At 43.1% G+C, this 14,740-nt stretch overlaps 1 protein-coding gene across 1 annotated transcript in view; it reads left to right on the top strand.

Moving 5' to 3' along the window:
* The window catches only part of ryr2a (ryanodine receptor 2a (cardiac)), a gene marked incomplete at both ends in the record, with an annotated part of 170,918 nt that overhangs the window by 101,146 nt on the left and 55,032 nt on the right, over window positions 1-14,740 (top strand). Inside the window, 14 exons of the mRNA XM_079293495.1 lie at window positions 2,658-2,722; window positions 3,564-3,685; window positions 3,974-4,023; window positions 6,371-6,431; window positions 7,518-7,756; window positions 7,971-8,052; window positions 8,576-8,706; window positions 9,197-9,324; window positions 11,416-11,608; window positions 12,088-12,170; window positions 12,487-12,644; window positions 13,296-13,383; window positions 14,277-14,369; window positions 14,497-14,667. Coding sequence (XP_079149621.1) covers window positions 2,658-2,722; window positions 3,564-3,685; window positions 3,974-4,023; window positions 6,371-6,431; window positions 7,518-7,756; window positions 7,971-8,052; window positions 8,576-8,706; window positions 9,197-9,324; window positions 11,416-11,608; window positions 12,088-12,170; window positions 12,487-12,644; window positions 13,296-13,383; window positions 14,277-14,369; window positions 14,497-14,667 — 1,664 coding nt within the window. The remainder of the gene's footprint in view (window positions 1-2,657; window positions 2,723-3,563; window positions 3,686-3,973; window positions 4,024-6,370; window positions 6,432-7,517; window positions 7,757-7,970; window positions 8,053-8,575; window positions 8,707-9,196; window positions 9,325-11,415; window positions 11,609-12,087; window positions 12,171-12,486; window positions 12,645-13,295; window positions 13,384-14,276; window positions 14,370-14,496; window positions 14,668-14,740) is intronic.

Raw genomic sequence — 14,740 nt, 5'->3', positions numbered from 1 at the left:
GGAATGAGATACAAATCTTGCTCCTAGCTTAACACCTGAGGCAATGTGTCTGATGAATGTCACCATGTGTATCCATTAGGTGTGTAACGGTTCACACAATTCACGGTTCGGTTCGATACAGTGGAGCCACGGTTCGGTACGTTTCGGTACAGTAGAAAACTATAAATGCCAGAGAAATGTACTTGATTTTAAAATATATTTATTCATTACAACTAACATCATGAAGTTATTCTTTGACTTTGAACAATGATGGAACTATACCTGAGTGACCCATCTTCTGGGGTGTCTTCTTAGCAACACATAAGCATAAAAAACAAAAACTGCTCCTTAATGTTATGTAGTATTGTTACTTACATCTTCTCATCATCATCTTAGTATGAACAATGATGGAACTAAACCTGAGTGAACGTGGCTATTCATCTCCCATTCAGTGGTCAGGTGATGTGTTACAGTCAGGCGATGTGTGTTACAGTCAGGTGATGTGTGTGACAGTCAGGTGATGTGTTAGTCAGGCGATGTGTGTTACAGTCAGGTGATGTGTGTTACAGTCAGGCGATGTGTGTGACAGTCAGGCGATGTGTGTTACAGTCAGGCGATGTGTGTGACAGTCAGGCGATGTGTGTTACAGTCAGGCGATGTGTGTTACAGTCAGGCGATGTGCGTTACAGTCAGGTGATGTGTGTTACAGTCAGGTGATGTGTTACAGTCAGGTGATGTGTTAGTCAGGCGATGTGAGTTACAGTCAGGTGATGTGTGTTACAGTCAGGTGATGTGTGTTACAGTCAGGCGATGTGTGTTACAGTCAGGCGATGTGTGTGACAGTCAGGCGATGTGTGTTACAGTCAGGCGATGTGTGTTACAGTCAGGCGATGTGTGTGACAGTCAGGTGATGTGTTACAGTCAGGCGATGTGTGTTACAGTCAGGCGATGTGCGTTACAGTCAGGTGATGTGTGTTACAGTCAGGCGATGTGTGTGACAGTCAGGTGATGTGTTACAGTCAGGCGATGTGTGTTACAGTCAGGCGATGTGCGTTACAGTCAGGTGATGTGTGTTACAGTCAGGCGATGTGTGTTACAGTCAGGTGATGTGCGTTACAGTCAGGTGATGTGCGTTACAGTCAGGTGATGTGCGTTACAGTCAGGTGATGTGTGTTACAGTCAGGCGATGTGTTACAGTCAGGCGATGTGTGTTACAGTCAGGTGATGTGCGTTACAGTCCGGTGATGTGCGTTACAGTCAGGTGATGTGTGTTACAGTCAGGCGATGTGTGTGACAGTCAGGTGATGTGTTACAGTCAAGCGATGTGTGTGACAGTCAGGTGATGTGCGTTACAGTCAGGCGATGTGCGTTACAGTCAGGTGATGTGTGTTACAGTCAGATGATGTGTTACAGTCAGGTGATGTGCGTTACAGTCAGGTGATGTGTGTTACAGTCAGGCGATGTGTGTGACAGTCAGGTGATGTGTTACAGTCAGGCGATGTGCGTTACAGTCAGGCGATGTGTGTTACAGTCAGGTGATGTGCGTTACAGTCAGGTGATGTGTTACAGTCAGGCGATGTGCGTTACAGTCAGGCGATGTGTGTTACAGTCAGGCGATGTGTGTGACAGTCAGGTGATGTGTTACAGTCAGGCGATGTGTGTTACAGTCAGGTGATGTGCGTTACAGTCAGGTGATGTGTGTTACAGTCAGGTGATGTGTGTTACAGTCAGATGATGTGTTACAGTCAGGTGATGTGTTACAGTCAGGTGATGTGTTACAGTCAGGTGATGTGTGTAACCCTCGACGTTCAGGCATCCGTTGTCAGAGCAGCAGCGGGTTCCTCGGATGTTTGATTCTCCTCTCGTGCTTTTGTTTTCTTGAGTTACGGTTTGGCTGAAATGGGCTCGTGAAGGAATTGTGTAATGGGGCTCAATAACATTCAGCAGGTTCATGAAGCTGCGTTTACCACGACAGAGTCCGGTCTCATGTCCGCCGCTATAAATGCACCAACCGCCGTGGTGATGCTTTAGCCCTGTTCTATCGGTAGTGAACAGCTGCTTAAACGCGTCGGGGAGAGTTTGAAGCGTGTGTGCTGCTCCAGGTGTTCGTTTAGTTCCACTCTGGGCTGATGTCTATGTAAATGTGTTAACATGTTTGAGGTATTCACACTGGTGGAGCCTACACTCGTGTAGCAAATGCAGCATAGTGTTGTTTTTTTATCCACCACTCTCACCATCGCCCTCATAGTTCACAGAGAAACCAACGTGGCTCCAAACACCAGACCTGCAGGCCGTTGGAGTATCTTCTAGTTCTGGTCCATAGCCATACTGCAGCGAGCTTCATGTTCATGTCTCACAGCGCAAAAGTGCAGACTGGAGTAGAACGTGTTTCTTTGGTGGTGGGCGTGTCAGAGAGCACACTGTCCATTACGCCATGTGGGTTGCCAGTTTGAGAACAGTGGCTCCACCGAAAACATAATATTTCCCACAATTTAAGCTTCTGCATTTTCCAAATGCACTAATATTATTAAAACGTATTGTTCGGTTCGTCATGTGTACCGAACCGTGAGCCTCGTACTGAACGGTTCAATACGAATACGCGTATTGTTACACCCCTAGTATCCATGTATATCTATTCAGACTGTACTGTCTTTGATGGTGTTCTACTCATCATTTAGATCTGGGAACAAGACTGAAGGGGGAGAAGATTCCTCACGAACAACAGATTAAGTTCTTTGGAAAGGTCAGAACTCATCATGTTATTTTGGTTTACTTTGAACTTGGAGTTTTTTTGTTGAGAAAAGCAGTGTATTTGTTGTTGTAGTTGTATATGTTGTGTAGTAGGGGTGGGAATCACCAGAGATCCCGCGATACGATATTATCACGATACTTGGGTCACGATACAATATTATCACGATACTGCGATATATTGTGATTTATTACTTTTTTCAACTTCAAATGATGTCCCCAAAGGAAAACTGTCAACATGTTTTATCTAATAAGATAAAGTTTTCAGTCTGTTCATCTCACTTCAATCATTTTTATTGCAGCAGAATATGATTGTCAAGCAGACAGACTGACCAACAATGTCATAAATGTTGCATGAACCTGAGAAACTGAACAGTTTGTATTACTACATAGTCCAACTTAACTGAATGCAAACGTGTGGACTCAGCATATGAACTATAACATATATAAGTAGGATATTAGAGTTATATAACTCAGTGTAACTTGTGATGCGTGGACGTCGAGGCAGAGAGACAGTTATGCGCTGCACTCTCCCCATGAGCCGGCTACTGTTGGCAGACCAACTTCCTACCAATCACACTGACCCGGGACCTTTGCTGACCTCACCAGAAAATAACTCAGCACCACCTAGTGGACTGAAAAAGTAATTGATTTGATTTTTCTAAAAAAAAATCTTTAAAAGATTGATACTTTGCGTCCGTGTAGCGATACAATATCGCCACGCAAAATATCGCGATACTATGCTGTATCAATTTTTTTCCCCACCCCTATTGTGTAGTACGTTAATATGTGATTTCGAAAAATTCCTCTGTGTATTTATGCCATTTATCCCTCAGGTCGTCCTGCCATTGGTGGATCAGTACTTTAAAAACCACCGGCTGTACTTCCTGTCCACAGCCATTCATCCAATCAGCAGCGGAGGCCACGCCTCCAACAAGGAGAAGGAGATGGTGACCAGGTGAGTGTGATCAATGACATGGCAATAGATAGATAGAAAGTTAGTGATGCCAGTATTGCAGGTTATAGCACTCACTCCCATGTTTTATTGTTGAACAAGACCTTGACTGTTTGTTGGAGACTACTATTTTAAATCTTCTACATGTGTATAAAGGCTGTGGGCCATTATATCTCCCTTGCTCTCCCTCTGTCTCTCTCTCTGGATTCATTGTCTCACACCTTTCTATCATCTTTTTTCTCCATTTCCCTCTCTACCTCCTCCTCTCTACTTCCATTGAAACCTTTCCAGTCTTTTCTGCAAACTGGGAGTTCTTGTCAGACATAGGATATCCTTATTTGGTAAGGATGTTCATGCCTAATGCTTCCTCTTCTGCCCCTTCTCTGCTGTTGTTCTGAGTGCAGTATGAATGGTTTCATACAGCGGTGAGCCAGGAGTAATGCTTATGTCACACCCACCCTTACTCTGCCTTTGGTTGATCTGCCCTGATACTCGACCTTACTAATCTCCCTCCTCGTGCCTAAACCTAACCAACCCAACCAACAAAGGCAAAGAGTAATCCGAGGCAGAGTAGGGCGGGTTATGCCTTTGCCAGTAAAAATAAATCTGGGAGGTCCGATGACATCATTCTGCATTATAATTAGCCATGAGCTTCTGTTTCTTGCATGAAGGGGGTGTATTTTCGGAGCAGTGGGCCCGCGGGACAAATGGTCGTTTGTTTCCAGATAACAGGCTTTCAAACCAGTTGACATTTTTCGGACTATGGGACGTGGAAACAATGGGCTTTCCCTATTGTTAAGATGCGTTCACACCAAACGCGTCGCGAATTATTCATGCGAGTAGATTACATACAAAGTCTCTGCACAGACGCGATGAGACTGGCGCGGCGCGAATTTGCGATGGCGCGACGCGATGGACGCGAATTTGCATCCAACGCGTGAGTTGAAATTTTTCAACTTCTGCGAAATATTCGCATGATGCTGTGGCGCGATAGCCTATCAGCGTTGAGTTGCTCCCCCTGTCATCACTGACTTCCTGCGGCTGTTGAATCAGGAAATCCTGTAGCCGTCTGTGTTCACCCAGAGCTCTACGATACCTCATATCAATAGAGACCGGACCAAACTATGTGTATGCATGTGTGTGTGTAAACCATACGGTACAAACAATGAATAGACGCTGTCGTATTTACGTCTACGTGACGTTATTGAGTGCTGGTGGAGCTGCTACGATGTTAGCATAGCCTAGCACCGCTCCAGCCGCTCCATTGAGAAGACAAGTCGCCTACAGATCTGCATCATTATGTAGTTATTTCGGAGTCCCTTTTTGTCGGTTTATTGCCGTTGAATCACAGCCAAATCAGTTTATTTTGTGTTCCTACAGCTGTAGTAAACAGTGACCTGTGGCTTGCTAGACACAGTGAATACAGCTCGATGAAATCCACGGAGCTCCTCTGAACAATATTATAAACCAGACATGACGGCGTTTAGTTTCCCGGAATATCTGTGACTTCCACAACACGTACTAAGCAGAAATAGAGGTTATTTTTTCCATGGTTAATGGCGGATAGTTGAATGGCTTTCAGGGCGATAAGCCCCGCCCCCTCTCCGGCGCGATTCACGCGAATCTCGCTGCGTTTGGTGTGAACACGGCATTAGACTCACCCATCCATCTCCACCTTCCTATTGCTCTTTAAACTACATCACCTGTCCAGGCACACAATTACAAACAAATTGATAATGTGGGATATTTATATGAATTATAGTGCATTTCTTATAGTAAGTATGTACGACCAGTGAATGACATGCAATCATTTCGATTGCAATCTAAGGTTTCTGTTTACATTGCGTGCATCGTTGAGGACTAGCAAGTAGCTAGTTGGATGCATTTCTTTCCTTATGTAACATTTTCAAGGACGAACTTTCTTCCAAGTTTGAAATGTGCATTGTTTCCATCCATGTTTACCTGCTAGCAGTCTTCTTCTGCCCTGCCTTGGTTGGCAGATTGCTTAGTTTCTGAAATACTGAGGACTGAGTGGAGATGTAAACTTACTGGTCACTGAAAGGTCTTCTGTGTGAGACACATGGTAGAATCAGTTATCCTGCAGAGGTATGCATCTCTTATTGTAGATAGAACGCTGTGATCCTGAATGGCAGTAACATGTTTGTGTGGGACTGAGACACAGTTAGAGGACAGACACGAGAAAGCTCCAGAGCGTCAGCACATCGTGTGAGCAGGGTTGCTGTGTGCATGCGTGCATGGTGTTATAGTTGTGTGTGTACGCGTCCTCTGCTCGGCAGCTGTGTGTGGTGTGTGGTGTGTATTGCCACTTCTTGCACAATATCCAAATGCTGATGTCATTCTATTCAAAGTCAAAAAGATGTTCCATCTTTGCAGAATAAAACCTGATACAACTGATAACAGACAGACACATTTGGGCAAATGAAAGATGTTGATTATTGGTGTTGATTAGACGTCTGAAGCTTTTAGTTTGAAAGGAACATGTTTTTTCTTTGGATATGATGCTCTGCTGTGTTATTTACTAAAGTAAAGTACTATTGGTTTGGACAAGGCGGTTGTTTTGTTGTATTCGTGTGCTTGACTTCCCATACCTGAATGAAAGGAACGTCAAACCCACCCAGCATGCACCTGGAGTTCTCTGTTTATTATATGATTCTGTCTACTTTTCAGGTAACAATGCCACCTCCATAGTCAACTGTCTGCAGATATTGGGACAAAGCCTGGATGCCAGGTAAGGAGACATGGACTGAGCTTGTGTGTGTGTATGTGTCTGTCCTTTTGTCTTTCCACCAGGGAAGATGGAGTTGAAGGACACATACTATGCATGTTGTCCCATGGAGTTAAAGATGAATACTGACGATGCTCTTAAGAAGAAGACCTTCTGGAAGTGAACACATCGTTAACAAAGCCTCCTCGCCTTCTCACTTGTCACAGTGGACGTGTCAACACTCCCGGCATTATGAGAAGCTTTCTCATTAGCAAACACGGTGTGAATAAGCAAACCTGCTCTTTGGCCCACAAGTTACCTCAGCGCTTTGTTGTTCTTTGTATCCTGGAGGCCAGCGACATCGAAAAGAGGAACCCCAGAACATTCTCCACCACACACTTCCATCCACAACAAGTCAAGACTAAACTTTATTCGTTTTGTCCCTCAGCAAAACATTGTGTGACCACATTTACATGAAGTTACACATGCCCATGCATACATTCCAACTCACCTGGAACAACAAACAGCAACTGAACCTGCACATATTCATTCACAGTTTAGACTCATGGGCTATCAGGAAGCCTCTGATTACTGGATGGCTGCGCTGCTTCTTGAGCCGCTGCTATTTCATGTGATGTGTGCGACTTAAAGACAAACCCAGGAAGTATGTTCAGGTCACTTCTGTTACTTTAACTGTACATTGAACCCAGAAGTAGATAGAAGTTAAATCATCAATCATTCTCATTCTAGAAGTAGACGCACCACCGATCACTATGCACGTCTGAGGGACTATTCAACCACATAGAGATCATTCCTTCACATTGATTTCTCTTTAGTTTCTGCATGCTGGCAATGAGACTGAAACAAATAGAGTCCAAACATTCCACTTCAAGGATATATGATTGTATTTGAAAACCTAAAAGCAAAGTAATCACTGCCTTAAAACTTACGATAAGAAATTATACAAATCAGAGATTCATTTGAATTCAAAGGAAGTTCACATTGTTCTCTACAACAGTAGAATGTATGTGTTTTCTGCACTGTGTATCACAAATTCAGCTGGTTCTTCTCAAGATAATGAAGTGAAATGTACCTCTCCCCATATGTCAGGACGGTGATGAAGACTGGTCTGGAGTCAGTGAAGGCAGCACTGCGGTTGTTCTTCGACAGTGCAGCAGAAGATCTGGAGAAGACGCAGGAGAACCTGAAGCTCGGTCAGTTCACCCACAGCAGAGAGCAGCCGCGAGGGGTCACCCAGATCATCAACTACACCACCTTCGCCCTGCTGCCCATCCTCTCCTCCCTGTTTGAACACATCGGACAGAACTTGTTCGGAGAAGACCTCATATGTGCGTACTGACTTGTGGTACTGTTTGATTCAGGCATTCAAATGTTTTCACCGAGGAGGAAAAAAATGCATTGCAAATTAGGTAAAAGATTGAATCTGGATCATAATGCCAGATGTCCTCATGAACTAGATTACTGTTTCACTGGTCATTTACAGGACAACATGTGAACACACTCCATCAAAATGTAAGATGCAAACATTCTTTCCTCTTCCAGCGGATGATGTCCAGGTTTCCTGCTACAGAATCCTCAACAGCCTCTACTTTCTGGGAACCAACAAAAGCATCTATGTCGAGAGGTACAGTAGCCCACAGCACATCTGTATTCATGAGACAGAAACCTGCTACAGTAGGTTTACGTGTACTGTGAGGAGCATTGGAATCCACCCAGAATGTCGAATACAACTTTCAATCAGCACAGTTTACTACGAGTTTCTTTCTTTCTACATGAGCCATAAAAAAGAAGAAATCTGTAAAATAATAAGAAAATATATTTATAATATATAACTTGGAAATATAAAGACAAATAACTAAATGACAATTGTATACATTTCAATTAATTTGTTAATTTATTTCTGTATGTTTATTTATATCTTTTTAAATATATTTTGTGTATTTATATATATATATTTATTGATGTATTTCTCAGAGCTGATCAAAGGCCAACAACACATTTAACACCAAGTTTGAGATCTATGAGCTTTCAGACAAAATTGCTGATTGTTGACATTAAATAATCAATGATTTATGATTTATCATAAAGTGTAATATACGATAATGATACGAATGGAAATAATCATGTTCTGATCCTCTCCTCTTCAGACAGCGTCCAGCATTGGGAAAGTGCTTAGCTGCCTTCTCAGCAGCCTTTCCTGTTGCCTTCCTTGAGCCTCACATCAACAAGTTCAACAGCTTCTCCATCTACAGCAGCAAAGGAGCTCAAGACAGAGCAGGTGCTGATGAATGTGCTTTTTATTTCAATGTTCATCTGCTCCGTGGATTTACATCTTTACAAATATGAAGGGGTTGAATCCCACCAGGACATATAAGTCCTGAGGTAATTGTATTTTCTGAGAATTACATTCACTCTCAATGCAACCGAGCACATTGTATGTTACCGTGTGACTCTGTTACTGTCGGGTTACTGGAGGTGCTGAGGTTACAGATCTGTTGCTGTTAGCTTTGACCATCCCAGACAGACGGATAACTGTCCTCCTTTCTAACGGAGTCTAAGCACAGCACTGACTGTAAGCTACCAATGACTCAGCAGGTGTTGAAATGGAAATCTGTGCTAACGTTAGCATGCGGGCTAACTCGATTTCTAATACCGAGGCAAAAAAAACAAAAAACCGGAACAGCATTTATGTGTAATAATAATGATGGTTGAGCTATATATTCATGTTTCTATTCATCTTTTAAGTGCATTCTCTTTCTATCTATCAGCTCTAGGTCTTCCAGGGCAGGTGGGGGAGATTTGTCCTCTGATCCCAAACCTAGAGAAGTGTCTGGAGGAGATCATGGAATTGGCCGAGTCTGGCATGAGATACACTCAGATGCCCCATGTCATGGAGGTGGGATATATTGCTAATTAACATTATTGGGTCTTTGGTACCCACATCCATGTGGATTTCTTTGTTGCTCAGGGTGCTCTGATTTCTTCTCATGACCAAAATCATCCATGCGAGTTATTAGAAATTCTCTTTCCATTGACACTTTACCCAAGATAATTCTTCAGCAATGCTGGCTGCACACTGCTACTAGTGTAATGGGTTAAACGCAGATTAATGAAGCTCAATATGAGAATATTCATTTGTACTCTCTGTATCTACATCAGGGGTGTCAAACTCATTTTCGGTCTGCGATGGTGTTTCTTCACAAACTGACATTTGTAAAAGTCTGTATCTGGTCGGAGCACTGCTCACATACCTTTAGCATGCACTGGGCTGTAGCTGTGTAAATATATTCTGCTGTGATTGCGGTCTGCCTTTTAATTCTTGGACAAATTTAGCTCCGTGTTTGGTGTCAAAATGCCGACGTGAATAGTATCCTTCATCACCAACACGCCTCATAACACAGAAGACAGACCCGTTGTTCTCCTTGACGCACAAACATGTATTTTCACACACACTTTCACATCTTTCATTATGTCCCTCATGTCCATCATGTCCCCAAAGGAAAACTGTCAACATGGTTTATCTATTAAGATAAAGTTTTCAGTCTGTTCATCTCACTTCAATCATTTTTATTGCAGCAGAATATGATTGTCAAGCAGACAGACTGACCAACAATATCATAAATGTTGCATGAACCTGACAAACTGAACAGTGTGTATTACTACATAGTCCAACTTAACTGAATGCAAACGTGTGGACTCAGCATATGAACTATAACATATATAAGTAGGATATTAGAGTTATATAACTCAGTGTAACTTGTGATGCGTGGACGTCGAGGCAGAGAGACAGTTATGCGCTGCACTCTCCCCATGAGCCGGCTACTGTTGGCAGATTTAACCCCGTTGTGAGGCCAGATGTCTCTTTGTTTTGACCAACTTCCTACCAATCACGCTGACCCGGGACCTTTGCTGACCTCACCAGAAAACAACTCAGCACCATCTAGTGGACTGAAAAAGCAATTGATTTGATTTTTCTAAAAAAAATAAAAAAAATAAAAAAAATTGTAATAGTTTATAGAATAAAAGATCGATACTTGGCGTCCATGTATCGATACAATATCGCCACGCAAAATATCGCGATACTATGCTGTATCGATTTCCCCCCCCACCCCTAGTAGTTAGTGCACACTCAGTACTCCAGCAACACAGCCAGAGATTGCTTTTTGGAAATTGGAGATGTTCAGCCTCTGTTGATTGAACCCTAGTACTGCTCACTGTATCAGTGCTGGTTCATTGCTCCTGGGGAATCAGCATCACAGAGAACCTGTTCTGGTCGTATCACACCTCTGCCCCGGTTAAGGAAGCCTAAGAAGGCAAAGTTCTTCTTCGAAGTTCTTGTCAACTTTTACAGAGGAGCAATAGAAAGAATCCCGACTGGAAACATTACTGGCACGGGATGTGCACAACCTTCTCCCGTCTCCACCTGAATGGTTCCGTTTACGGCACTGCTGTGGTCTGTCGTGGTAAGGAAATGAAATAAAAACAAAATGTGAAAATATAGCATGCGTCAGCCACTTGTCAGTGGGGCAACTTGAGGTGGGGGTGCTGTAGCACCACCTTCTGGGAGTGCCAAAAACTGAATTTCCTCAAATGACCACTTGAGGCTGGCTCTAAGAGCGAGTCAATCCCCGTAGACTCCCGTGTTAAAATGCCCAAATCTACAGCAGGAATAAACGGTTACCATACCACTACATGTACATTACCCTCATTCACACAATAACAACCTTTTAAAACACTGGTATTCCATGTTTATATGCATGCAACCCGATATATTCCTTGAAAATGTAATTAGTTTTTCCTTTCATGTCATTACTTACGTTACTTTTATATAGTTTGTTCTGTCTTATTGCCTATTTTATTGCTTATATTGTATTATAATTTGAATATTTTGACTGTTGATACATTTTTAACAAAGCATTATGTCAGGATGGGGAAGTGGGTGATCTCTTGATAGGTAAACCTGTATCTATATTTCCTTTCACTGTAGGTGGTGTTGCCGATGCTGTGCAGCTACATGTCTCACTGGTGGGAACATGGACCAGAGAGCAACCGGGACAAAGCCGACAGCTGCTGCACCTCTGTGACTTCTGAGCACATGAACACTCTGCTGGGAAACATTCTCAAGATCATCTACAACAACCTGGGAATAGATGAAGGGGCCTGGATGAAAAGACTAGCTGGTAACATGGCAACACAGTATGCGTGTGTGTGTGTGTGTGTGTGTGTGTGTCTTTAAAGTTGCGTCTCTGTGACTGCTCCAATTATGTCCCTCCACGTATGTTGACCATGAAATGTGCTTCACAAATAATGATGGCTTGATGAATTACGATGTTATGTACAGACCTTGTCCCACTATGCTCAGCCTCTCCTGAGCCCTGGGCTAAGAACAGTGAGGATTCTCTATTCGAGTAATATGCAATTTTAAATTGACGGTCTTCTTTCACTGTGTTTGTTTGTCTTGTATTAAATATAATTCAAGGTGGGTTTACAAGGTTCTATAAAGTTTGGAATCCGACAGTCACCTCAACATACGCACACACACAGACACACACTGTCACTGAATTGAACTAAACACAATGAACGCCAACTAAACAACCAAGCTAAAGGCAAAATCTTTGTCCGATGCTCAATCGTTAAACCATCTCTGTCCCTGCTTTAGTCTTCTCTCAGCCAATCATCAGCAAGGCCAAAACCCAGCTGCTCAAGACCCACTTCCTGCCTTTGATGGAGAAAATCAAAAAAGTAAGTCTCGTCATTTCATCATGTAATATAGATTGTGATGTAGTTCATTAGAATATTGGTGGACATTCAGGACACACATATAGCACTTACACTTTGACTGTTAAAAATAAATGAAACCATAGACATGTAACATGGCCCGAAGCTGTCAGACGTGTGCAAGCAACGGGTTGAATACTTTGACGGTAAGTTTGTAAGTCCAGTGCGGTGTTTTTGCAAAGTAGGATTATAGTACGACTAGTACTAGTACTACTATACTAAGGTCACAATGTCATTAGTGTTGAAATGAAGAGAAAGCGTGTGTTACTGTGTCCTGCAGAAGGCAGCAGTTGTGCTGATGGATGAGGAACACAGCAAGGCAGAGGGGAGGGGGGAGATGTCAGAGACGGAGCTTCTCATCATGGACCAGTTCACCATACTGGTCCGAGACCTGTATGCCTTCTACCCTCTCCTCATACGATTTGTTGACTACAACAGGTACAGTGCGCTGATATGATGGTTCCCACGCTTCTCGACTTAAACCTGAGCATTTCTTCTGAAACAGCAAATATGACCAACATCACTTTCAGGTGTGGAATTACAACGATGTGATCCTTGCCTCTGTGCTTAACTTGAACGAAGCTGTATTTTGGAGAAAGGATGCCGTTTATGGACATCAATAGTCGGTGTCTACAACATAAGTGCTTTGTTCTGCTTAAGTCCCTTTCAGCAGAACAAAGCACTTTGTGGAGTTTTCTTGGAAAGTTTACATTCAGCGTAACTCACCACACCACATTGTGCTCATATCCTTGAGCTCTAACAAACATGCATTTCCATCCTTATTGTTACTACAAAGATCTTTTAACTGGTTATGAAACAGTCTCAATGTAATACTTATATGACCTAATTAAGCAAGTGTAAGCATACCGACCCAGATCCGGCTCCTCCTCCGGTCTGCTGATCCAGATGGGACTGTCCAAATACAAGGTGGTGGTCGGGAGGATCTTTCACGTAGTCCAGGACGAGCTGCACATAGACTTTGGAAAGAAGTTCCACCGTGGGTGCCGGCGGTGGTGCTGGAGGTCTATAACTCCACAGGAAACCTTTAAGTAGTGCCACTATCACTAAACTGCCTTGGTATACTGACAGGGCCAGATGGCTGAAAGAGTCCAACCCAGGGGCCGAAGAGCTGTTCCGCATGGTGGCAGAGGTTTTCATCTTCTGGGCCAAGTCTCATGTAAGCAAATCACCACATTACATGCTGCTGATTAAAATGTCACAGTGAGAGGTAGTCAAGGGAGCGCTACACAAGATCGAATGATACATGTGACAGAGCACATCGTCATTTGTTCCAGGTTCCTAAAACCCACGTATTGGTATTTTAGATAAATAATTCTGAATCAAATGACTCTCTACAAAGCACCAGTCCAGTCTGCAGCTCCATGGACCTATTGGATAAATGTGGAACTGCAGACCACACATTCTCCCTAGGCTCAGAAAAACATAACCTCAAATCTCAATTTGAGTCATGAATTATAAATATCAGGATCAGCTCGCAGCTCTGGCAATGCTAAGATGCTGATGTTTAGCAGATACAATGTTTACCAATGTCTTAGTCTAGATGTTTGCATGCTAACATCTGCTATTTAGCACAAAACATTACGTAGAGCTGAGGTTGATTGGAAAGTCATTTGTTTTGCAGCATTTGTTCATCAACTGAAGTATAGAACTAATAAGGTTTTTTACCTGATGACGGCGTTAGATGAAGTCAGTAGGGTTTATCCTCTCATGGTCATGAATGTCTGTCCTAAATATAAAGGCAATCCGTTTCAGTCTTGACCACAGTGGTTGGCCAACCAGCCGACAGACTGTCAGACATCACTGAAGAGTTGTGTAAAGACATGTTCATGACATTTATTTGCTGGCCACAATATGAAGCCACAGAAATGTTTTACACATGCCAAAAATGGCCGCCTATTGGAATATAATGTAGATTTTGTTTTGAAATATGTAGGCCAGCAGTCACTGAACCATCACCGTGTGTTTACATACCTGACCCTGTTATTAACCCAAGCTGTCTGAAGCATCACACGGCACGACACTGTGACTAACGGTGTCATCTTTCTGCAGAACTTCAAGAGAGAAGAGCAGAACTTTGTGGTCCAGAATGAAATCAACAACATGTCCTTTCTCATCACTGACACCAAGTGTAAGATGTCAAAGGTATGGACACATGGACATCAGGAGTGTCCTGTGGATTTCTTGTTACGTGTGCGTTAATGCACAATGAATTATAAAGAATAACTTAACACACACTTAATAGACCTGTCTGTGCATTTCTCTGCCTCAGGGGATAGTTTCAGACCAGGAGAGGAAGAAGATGAAGAGGAAGGGAGATCGATACACGATGCAAACGAGTCTTATTGTTGCCACCCTGAAGCGCCTGCTTCCTGTTGGACTCAACATCTGTGCCCCCGGAGAACAAGAGCTCATCGCACTGGCGAAGAACCGCTTCACCCAGGTAGGAAAACACTGCCTACTGGCTTATGAGAAGTAGGAGACACTTCCATACCACCATATAGACTGTGTAGAAC

This window comes from Melanostigma gelatinosum (assembly GCF_949748355.1).
Source record: "Melanostigma gelatinosum genome assembly, chromosome: 21".
Lineage (NCBI taxonomy): Eukaryota > Metazoa > Chordata > Actinopteri > Perciformes > Zoarcidae > Melanostigma > Melanostigma gelatinosum.
The sequence above is the reverse complement of the archived record's forward strand: the minus strand, read 5'-3'. Positions and strand labels throughout refer to the sequence as shown.